We start from the raw sequence: 10,639 nt of genomic DNA, 5'->3' as shown, positions 1-10,639 counted from the left end.
TGCCCACCAGTTCGCTCCCCTCTCAGAAAAGAAAAAGAGAAAAAAAAAAAAATTTTCTTTCTTTAAAAAATTTATATATATACATATATATATATACACATATACATGCTATTCTTAAGTTATTGCTAATATTTTCACAAGAACACTACAATAGAAATACAGACCTGAGAAATACGGTATTAGGGTGGGCAGCAGTGTGCTGGCCTCAGATGACTCCCGGGGGGAGGGATGAAGAAGGGACAGCACTGTCACATTCAGCTGTGAGGTGTCACCAGGATAAGGAAAGGCCTTAACACTGGTCCATAATTTCTGAGGCATTTCCTGTCTGGAGTTGTATACAAGATTAAGCGGGTGTTAGCCCTCTTCCCAAATACATGGGATGCAGAGGAACAGTGGCTCTGCCACTGTGAATTAGAAGATGAGATGTGTCCCTTGGTTGAGATCACTCATTTCAGCATCAGAAGATCCAGGGCAGGAGCTCCAGCAGTCAGCACCAAGAGAAATGGGCCCGAGGCGAGCCAGAATGAGGATGGTCATCCACGGACACCGGGCCTGAGATGCTGTAGCTGATGAAGTGGCAGGACCTCCTGGCACCTTCAGGAAGAAAACAAGGGTTTGAGGAACCCCTGGCGTAGTTCTCACAGGCTTCCCTCCCCATCTCAGACTCTCCCCACTGAGGCCTTACACTTCTCCTGTGCCACTCATCCCTGCATCTGGCAACTCAACTTGGATTCCTCTCCTCCTCCCTCTTGTGCATCAGGCCTGGTTATGCGGCTCAGGCCCAGAGGAAGGAGGGGATCTTTACAGCACCTTTCTCAGGGCCTGGTCTCTCTCCTTCCATGGCAGGGCCTACGGTATCAGGGGGAGCCCTGTCCTAAGGTAGGGGCCTAGTTAGGGAGCCAAGTAAACATCCCTTCCTCCTCCCCTGAGCCTTTCCTCACACTGAGGGAGCACATACAGCTCTGAGAGTGACAGTTCTGTCCCTGCTACACCACTCCCCCTGGAAGACATCACCTGGGGTCACCACGCTGCTGCAGACCACAAATTGTGGATTTCTCTGCCACTGTTCATGCTGTCTCCACTTCCAATATGGGCTCCTCCCAAACAGAGACCTTGGTCTATAATGGCCTTGAATTTCTGAGACCCTTTATTAGCAGCAGCAGGTTCTAAGCCTTCGTCTGAGCAGAAGGGAAAAAAACAGCCAAAAAAAACCCCCACCCAGCTGTTTTTCTAAAAAGCATCAGTTAGTTAATTCCTCATGTGTTGTGCAAGGAGGGGAAGTTAGTGGTAGAGGAGGGACGGGAGCGCTCTCCAGGCCTTACTACGTGCCCCTGTGCCCTGTGCTGCTCTCTCAGTTCTGCCCACAGTACCTGTTAGTCCAAAGATGCAATCCAATACAAATGCCAGGTAGTATTAAGCCGGGGACGAGGATCCAGAGGCTCAGTCTGAGGGCTGCTGAGTCTGTGGCTTGAGAGGTGGAGGTGGCTGTCGTCATGGTGGTCTGTGCTGCAATGGAAACAGGCGTGAGAGCCCTTGACAGACCCCAAAACTGAGCACAAGGTAATCTGACAACACACACGTGTGCTGACCCTCTACCACAGGGCAGCTGCAGTGAGACATCAGTGCTGACTGTGGAAGGATCAATACGGTCTTCAGTGAGGAAAGGAAAAGCTTAGATGCAACAGGTCATCTTGCTGTGACTAAGGTGATGGATGAGGACAGTAGGAAGATAAAGTAGCTGAAGCATGGCGTCAGTGTGGAGGACTTCCAGAACCTGACTGAGGGAGGTGAAAATGCAGTGATTCTAGGGAGAGGAAACAGTAAAAAGAAGAGTTCCGGAAACATGACAGTGTCTAAATGTTTGGGGTCAGCAAGACATCCCTGGTGACTGGGCCACAGGTGCAAGCAGGGCGGCGATGTCAGCAGGTGAGAAAGGAAAGGAGGGAAGAGGTGAGAATCCCTGTGTCCAGTATTGTCTAAAGATCTCCTTGTTGGTCTCCATCACTTCTCCACGCAGACGCGCGCGAGCGCGCGCGCGCACACACACACACACACACACACAGAGACATGATTCAGCGCAAGCAAACACACACAGCCTTGCGCACAAAGCCAAGGACACAATCATTTTCCGTACATCTGTATCCCTTCTCAGTCACCTGTGGGCTCCAGTACTTTCTCCAAGGGCCTCGGGATCATCTTCAGCCGTCCCTTACAATCTCCCTGTGAAGTTTTCTTGAAGAAGGAGGCCACATTTTCATCCATGTCCTCGTTCCACTCCTCCTCCTTCAGTCTGGCTCCAGGAACAACCTTTGTCCAACCCTTCTTTGGCTCAAAGCTTAGGAGGATCTTTTCATCAAAGCCGAGCTGCCAGTACCCTCTGGAGCCTCCACCTGCTGCCATCTCACAGCACATGTTGGCCTGCAGGGTGACAGGATCTAACCCACCCCAGGGAGAGAGATCACCAGCAGGTCCTCGCCCAACGCCTCCTCTGACCACGCCCACTTCCTCTGTGCTCTCTATGTCCAGGCCTTCCAGAGGGCCTCCCTGAATGGGATCAACTCTTCTCATTGACCAGCTTTTCTTTACTTTATAGTCCTGGTAGACCTTAATTTTTTTTTCTATTATGTTTTATTTAAGTGAAAGTTTACAAATCTCATTGGCTTTTCCAGACAATTATTCATAGGCAATAATTGCCATTAATTTATGCAATTAACTTATTACATACAACGTCTAAGCAAACCCTTAGATAATTCTTTCTTAACCATTCATACAATGCCAGCCCCCAATTCTTCCACATCCGCCCCGCCCCTCCCCCACCGGGCCACCTCCCCACCTCCCCGCACAGACACTTACCCTTGGGCTTGTGAGCTCCTGGTTCAACATACTTCATTAGTTTTCTGAGCTTATCCCCTATGTCTTTCAGCGTCTGCCAATCCTCTGTGATGTTCAGCCCTGGGGCAGCCAAGACTTTCAGGTTGGCACAGTTGTAGTGAAAAAGCAAATTCCGTTCATTCAAATAGCCTTGAACTTCACACCATTGCTCTTCATTAAACCGGATGCTGAACTTGTAGCAAACAGAGTGAGTGTCTGTGAGGAGAAGAAACGCAGCAGGAAATCAATCCCTCACTGTCTGAGAACCCAGAGTCCCCAGAAGTGCTCTGCCGGCGAAAAAAGGTGTGTCCTGTCCCCATGTGACCAAGGCTTCTTTCAGATTTCTGTTTGGCCCTTTCTTGACAACTGACAGAGGAGGATGCTTCCTTACCTCCGGGACTTCCTACGAGGCGCACACCTCTGCCCCCATCACCCGGGGGCGGATCGGGGCTGGTGGGCCGCTTCTCCAACTTTTCGGGGAGCCCATTTCTCCTCACCCCAGTTCAAGCCCCGCCCCTTTCCTTTTCACCGGCCCCTCTAGTCCGCGTTCCAGCTCCTCGCTCGGGAATGGAAACAGAACCCGGGGTCCTGTGCAGGAGGGGAACCCCTGCCCACCCCGGACTCACCGGCCGGCGCCCCCCGGGACCAATCAGGCAGCTGCAGCAGAAAAGAGAGCGCAAGAAGCAGGGGGAAGCCCGGAGCGAGCGCCATCGGAGCCTTAGTGGGCGTGGGTGATGTCCTCCGGGGGTGTGGGGGGTCGCCTCTGACCTCTGAGGACTTGGGGTTTTCCTCTGACCGAGAACTCAGCTGTAAATGGCTTTCCTCCTGTGTCCGGCCCGGCTTGCTCGCCGCGTACTGGAGGCGCGGCTAACAGGCACCCCGCCCCCTCACCATAAAAGGAGAGGTCGGAGGCTCGCGCCCCGCCTCTCCCTGGTCCAGCCCCGGAGCCAGGAAGCCTGGGCCGCCCCGGGAGCGGGGTGCGGGGGGGTGTGCGGGGGGGAGGGTGCGCGGGGGGTGCGGGGAGGGTGGTACGGCACCAGAAGCCTGCTGAGCTCGGGGTGGGGGAGCTTTACGAGGGACGGGCGGGGGGGACGTGAGCCGAGGAGGACGGAACGCAGAATGGGAGCCCTCCTCCCCCGCCCCACCCCGCCCCGCCACCGGGCCTTGGATCTCGGGACCTGGCGGGAACCCCGACCCTTCTCTGCAAGCGCTGGGGCCCAGCGCTCTGGAGGGCGGAGTCGAGGTGGCGGAGGCAGCCTCGGGCACGCCCCGCTTCTCGGGGGCTGGGGGGTCAGGCAGGAGCGCAGATGGCCACTCAGGTGGAGCCGCTGCTGCCGGGGAGCGCCCCGCTCTTCAGGCCGAAGAGCACGCGGGCCTGGTGAGGAAGAAACCGGCGCCGCCGCTTGAGGCCAAGGGCGAGCCCGGAGCCAACGACGTCGGAGTGAACCGGTGGCGCTCGGAGACCCCGGAGGCTCTGCGCCGAGCTCTGCAAGGAGGGTACCGGTCAGCAGGAGCGCGAGAGCCCGCGGCCACGGCAGCCACCCGGCGCCGCCGGAGGCCCGGCCACCAGCGACGGGGAGGAGGGCGGCGGCGAACCGGGCGCTGGCGGAGCGGCAGCGGGAGCGCGGGCGACGAGACTTGAGACTTGGTGGAGGCCCCTCCCCACCCAAGGTGAACCGGTGGACTAAGAACGCGCTGCCGCCGGCCCTGGCCGCGGTGAACAGGCAGTCTCCTCCAGAACATTCGGTCCCAGCCAAGATGGTAAGAACAGCGATTCCTAAGCAGCGCAAAGGCAGCAAGTTTGGTGACTTTGGAGATGCAGTTAATTGGCCCACACCAGGAGAGATAGCCCACAAAAGTGTGCAGCCAGTGTCACAAGTCTCAGCCTGCCCGTAAGGCACTACCCAGGAAGGACATGAACAGGAGAAAGGAGGGGGGAGCGATAGTAAGGAGAGTCCAAACACCAAGTCAGACGAATCAGGAGAGAAGAATGGGGATGATGACTGTCAACGAGGACAGAAGAAGAAAGGGAACAAACGCAAATGGGTTCCATTGCAAATAGACATGAAGCCTGAAGCAGCCAGGGAGAAACTGGTTTCTCGCCCTACTCTCGCACCAGAGCCTCGACAAACACCTGCAAACTGAGGGGAGATCAAAGAGTCTGAACCTGCTACCTACGTGCCCATGTTCCCCACCACCACCACCACCCGCCTGGCAACCAGAGACCAAACCGGAGCCTGCCTGGCACGACCAGGATGAGACACCGAGTGTGAAGAGTGAAGGGGCTGGTGGCTGGTGGGACGCGGACTTCGTTCCGTGGTCGTGGACAGGGGTGTGGTCGCGGCTGGGGACCCGGCCAGGGTGACACTCGAACCCATTTTGCCTACTGAAAATTTGATGCTACAGAGGGCCCTCGCACCCCCAAGTATATGAACATCATCACCTACTACTTTGACAATGTCAGCAGCACCAAACTTTACAGCGTGGACCAGGAGCTACTCAAGGATTACATCAAGCGCCAGATTGAATACTACTTCAGAGTGGACAATTTAGAGTGAGACTTCTTCCTGTGACGAAAAATGAATGCCAGCGGTTTCCGTCCCATCACACTGACATTTCACTCATCTTTGCGGCCCTCAAAGACAGCAAGGTGGTGGAGATACATAGTTGATGAGAAAGTCCTTAGGAGGGAAGAGCCTGAAAAATGGCCTCTTCCTGGTCCCCCAATAGTGGACTATTCCCAGACTGATTTCTCCCAGATTCTTAACTGCCCAGAGTTTGTGCCTCGCCAGCACTACCAAAAGGAGACAGAATCAGCCCCTGGGTCTCCCCATGCAGTCACCCCAATGCCAACTAAAACAGAAGAGGTCAGCAACCTAAAGACATTGCCCAAGCACCTATCAGCCAATCTGTCTGACCTAGATTCTGAGAGTTGGATTGAAGTAAAGAAGAGGCCTCATCCCTCCCCACCAAGGCCCAAGAAGTGAGAGGAGCTTAAGTTCCTCCAGCAGACCTCTCTCCCTCAGCACATGCCCTCCCAGCAACTGATATTCAAGGATCAGGATGAGCAAGAGGAACTGGATTTCTTATTTGATGAGAAATGGAATAGATGGATGGTCAGGAAAACACCTTTACTGCTTGGTCTGATGAGCACTATGAGATTGATGACAGGGATGTCAATAAGACCCTCATTGTAACACAGACACCACCTCACATGCGTCGGCAGCCGGGGGAGACCACACAGGCAACCACACCTTTCGTGCCAAGATGAGTGCTGAGCTGGCCAAGGCCATTAACTATGCATGGGCTTTTCTATTATGAACAAGACCTGTGGACTGAGAAATTTGAACCTGAGTACTCCCAGATCAAGCAAGAAGTTGAGAACTTCAAGAAAGTCAACATGATCAGCCTGGAGCAGCCTGACACTTTGACCCCCAAGCCACCTGTGGATCCCAACCAGGAAGTCCCTCCTGGGCCACCGCATTTCCAGCAAGTTCCCACTGATGCCCTGGCCAGCAATTTGTTTGGTGCTCCTGAGCCTTCTACCATCGCACACTGTCTACCAACCACTGTCCCAGGGTCGCCAAACTACCATAATGCCAGGACTCCTCAGACACACACACACACACACACACACACACACACACACCACAGCTCAAAGACTCAAGCCAGATATCACGATTTTACCCAGTGGTTAAGGAAGGACGTACAATAGATGTCAAGATGCCTCAGAAAAGGAAGACAAAGCACAGCTCAAACCCACTCTTGGCGAGTCATGTGGGCTGGGTGATGGATTCTCATGAGCACAGGCCTCGGACTGCTTCTATCAGTTCCAGCCCCTCAGAAAGGATACCTGCAACCGGTACTATGGCTGTACCCCACAGTCACTGCCCAAGTTCCAGCATCCTTCCCAAGAACTCCTCAAAGAAAATGGCTTCACACAATATGTCTACCATAAGTATAATGAGCGAAAACACTTGGGCATTGGCCCGTTTCAAGAGATGAACACACTCTTCCACTTCTGGTCTTTCTTCCACCGTGATCACTTCTACAAAAAGATGTATGAGGAATTCAAGCAGCTGGCTCTGAAGGATGCCAAAGAAGGCTACAGATATGGTTTGGAGTGCCTTTTTCCATACTACAGCTATGGCCTAGAAAAAAAAATTCCAGTTGGATATCTTCAAGGATTTCCAGGAGGAAACCGTGAAGGATTATGAAGCTGGTCAACTCTATGGGCTGAAGTTCTGGGCCTTCTTGAAATATTCCAAAGCCAAAAATTTGGATATTGACCCTAAATTGCAAGAATACCTTGGCAAATTCCAACGGCTTGAGGACTTCTGAGTAGATCCCCCCCATGGCTGAAGAAGACAACCACAAAGGACATCCAGTGGCAGCAGCCAGCCCATCTGGGAAGATGCCAAATGGACAAGCCAACTCTTGGACACACAGCCTTTGGGAAAGTGGAAGGCACTTTAGCCCTGGGGTTGGGAGGGAAGGGGATGGTTTGGGTGAGAGGCTATGGGGGTGCCCAGTCCCAGGAGAGGGGTCTTAAAAGGGACAGGCCTGGAGTTACTGGGACAGGCCCTTGTGCTGAGACTTGCCATGTACACCATTTGGACTATCAGAGGTACCTCTCTGGGCAGGAGCCTCCACTACTCTTCCCCCTCCTCTCTCTTTGACTCTTGTATCCTAGCTTCTTCTAAGGGTGGAGGGGAGTGGGAAAGGGGGGGGAGAGATTTATATAGCCTATAGCCTGCCCATGGCTGGAAGGCCGCAACCTTGGTCCCTACCTGCAGCCTCTTTCTGCTCTCTCTGAAGTCAACTATGCAGCACACAAGAAGGCACTGCGAGCCTCATTGCTGGGCCCTGTCCCACAGAAGGCTCTGCAACATCCCGGGCCCTAGGAGCACCAGCCCCTTGGGCATCTTGAGTTCACCAATACCCTGTTCTCTACCTGCTGTTCCTACCATCCCCTTCCACCATCTTCTGGGAGAAGGAAATCAAAGGATCTTAAAGTGGGGCTTGGGGAAAGGTTTCAACCTCTCCCTACCCCCTCTTCCCCACGCCCTTACTTCCCAGCCCAGAGAGATGCTACTCATACCAGAAAAGACTATTAAAAGATGATTTAATTTATTTTTCTCTGACCTTTTCATCCTTGGAAAAAAGAAAAGCTTTTTAAAAACACAAAAAAAGGACAAGATTCACCATAAAAGAAAAAAAAAAAACTCAGAAAACCCCCTCCTAATCCACTGAAAGTGATGTCTTCTGTCCTTTGATTTTTTTTCCCTTTAGTTCTTGAAATAATAATTTTTTTAAAATTGCCTTTTTGTGGATGCCTGTTTTCCTCAATGGAGTCAATGTAAAGAGCTCCCACATTCTCTGGATGCGCCTGGCCTTGGATTGACTGAATCTTTCTCTGGACTGAGTTGCATTGCATGTACCATGCCTCCTTACTGGAGGTTAGAGTCAAGGGCAGCTCTTATCAGAGCTGTGCCCACAATATCCCTGTTGCATCATTTCAAGCTGACATCTTATGTCTGTACACTGCTGCCTCTGTCATGTCCTTGCTCCGCTTGCTGTTGTTTCACACCAGGGCCTATCCTGCAGTGACATCTTTCATCCTACCCTTTGAACGCCAAGACCAAGCTTGCTTCAAATTGTTTGAAAACAGAATTGGCCTGGATTTGCAACATCTTGTCCTCAACTTGAATGTTTCTTCCATCCTTGAGGTCTAGAAAATACAACTGGTAGCTGAGGCTTGGCAATGTTTGGGAGTTTTTGTTGTCGTTGTTGGCCTGAAAGATCTCTTGAGATCCCAAGGAGGTTTTGTACCTCCCAAAGCGTGGCAAAAGATGCCACTTCTCCTCCCTCAGGTCTGGTGGCATCTCCCCATCTTACACACACACACACACACACACACACACACACTGTGAGCTATCTCTGCCCCTCTACTGTTGACCTTGCCCGGAAACAAGGAATAAGGACAAGTTAAGGGCTGGGGAGAACCTTGCCAGTGGCTGAAGCCCTGTGACAGAAGGTATATGTGAACATAGAGTATACCTGACTTCTCCAGCCACTAACTGTTTGGGTTGGGCTGTAAACAACAGTGGAATGGCTGGAGTCTACTGTTGTCAGAAGCTAGGGAGGCTTACAAAAGACTGACCCATACAGACTTTGAGGTTTATGTTGAGTAAGGGCACAAACTGTTCAGGACCAGTGGCAACTGGGCAAATGGAGAGGAGTTTGTGGTCCTGTTCAGTTGCTGGAACTTCCTTGGGCCTTTCTCACTTGGAACCTCTGTTAGGCCTAGAATTTGGAAGTAGAAGACAATATCCCAAGCTTGTCCTCTCCCTTGGGCACTATGTTACTGTTATCTTGTAACTGCCCTTTATCTTTGCCCTTTCAGTGGTTAGTATTTGAGAAGCCCATTTCATCTCTGACACAGTCCTCTCCAAAACCAAGGATGTTCGGTAAATGTCTAATCTCTGCCAAGACAATGGATCAAGATCTAAGGCCTTTCCCTACCCAGTCTGGTGCTTGATCCACGTTTTATCAGACACTGGACTCTTGGACCCACTCTTTCCCCTTCCTTTCCTTCGGATTATTCAGCCCTGTGCTGTATCCAGCACCACAGCAACCTCAGTGATTGTCCTCTGCTAGGCTTGAGAACACAAGGGGTTGAGAACAGGCAGCTGTTATGTAGAGTTCATCCCCAGGCCAGAGGTGGGGAGGGCCCCTACCCCTACTATCCTCTCCCTGCTCATCCCCACAGTCATCCCAGACAGAGGAAGGCCCTTCCGGGTGGCAAGGTGAGGACTTCATCTCAATATAGCCTGAGGATGTGGGAGAGCATTCTTTTTTTAATACCTTTTTAGTTTTGTTGGGGTTTTTGTTTTGTTTCGGTTTTTTTGTTTTGTTTTTTTAGTGACATGTTAGGAGTTAATGTTGCAAAGAGTAGTTTACATCTTCATTTTTCTGAAGACACTTGAATCTAGGATCAATGTATCTGTGACAAGCATGCCAGGGGTGGCAGGGTCATCAGGACTAGCCACTTCACACCCACCATCCTCCCATGGGATCCAAGAACTGAAACACAAACCATCATCTAGTCCCAAATCCCTTTGTTCATTCTGTATCCTTCCAAGGTTTCTCCATGCCAACATGACCTGTGGGCATCAAGCACCAGAAGTCTGTGCTTCATGAAGCCCTGGTATGGGATGGGTTTTTCCTAACACCCTCCCCTGAACCTGGAGCAAATGCACTACCAGTACAGACAGGCCACCAGTCCTGCCCAGCTGGGACTTCTGGGGCTCAGATCATGGTGCTGAGCTCCAGTGTCAGGGTCATTTTGTTTCTTTTTTGTTCCTGCATAGTTTTTACCTTCCCCTTGATTTTTATGGCAGAAATCAAGCTGCACAGAAGGCCCTAGAGTGAGGAAGCAAAGCAGGGAAGATGATTTGAGAGCAGAGAGAGGAGACTTGCCAAAACCTGAGTAGAGTGCTTTGAATCATCTGGCCCTCCTGAATGGAACACAGAAGAATCTCCTTGGTGCAAAGTTCCCTGGCTTTGCGCCACCCCACTTCCTTCAACCATATTGATGGTGGAGGCAGAGAAGTTAAGAATTTAGAGCACATTTCTCACTGGAGAGAAAAACTTGTCATCTGGCTTTGCAGAGAAGGTTCTATCTTATGCTCATAGTACATTATCTTTACCATGTGCTGGGATATCACATTTAAAAGGAGGGAAAAATGTAAAATACTTGAATGAG

The 10,639-nt window shown here is 51.8% G+C and overlaps 1 protein-coding gene and 1 pseudogene across 1 annotated transcript; one reads left to right on the top strand and one right to left on the bottom strand.

The window, feature by feature from the left end:
- Positions 1 to 487: 487 nt before the first annotated feature.
- Positions 488 to 3,582, bottom strand: LOC102845108 (NKG2D ligand 2-like). Its single transcript, XM_006882796.1, has 5 exons — positions 3,498 to 3,582; positions 2,854 to 3,087; positions 2,214 to 2,435; positions 1,399 to 1,506; positions 488 to 594 (listed from the first exon to the last, which is right to left on the bottom strand). Exons 1-5 carry the CDS (start codon positions 3,580 to 3,582, stop codon positions 488 to 490), a joined length of 756 nt encoding a protein of 251 aa, XP_006882858.1.
- Positions 3,583 to 4,178: 596 nt separating this feature from the next.
- Positions 4,179 to 7,347, top strand: LOC102844704 (annotated as a pseudogene).
- The last annotated feature ends 3,292 nt before the right edge of the window (positions 7,348 to 10,639 follow it).

This window comes from Elephantulus edwardii, unplaced genomic scaffold, assembly GCF_000299155.1.
Source record: "Elephantulus edwardii isolate Elephantulus edwardi_28Jun2011 unplaced genomic scaffold, EleEdw1.0 scaffold00024, whole genome shotgun sequence".
Lineage (NCBI taxonomy): Eukaryota > Metazoa > Chordata > Mammalia > Macroscelidea > Macroscelididae > Elephantulus > Elephantulus edwardii.
This window is presented reverse-complemented; position numbering and strand designations above follow the sequence as displayed.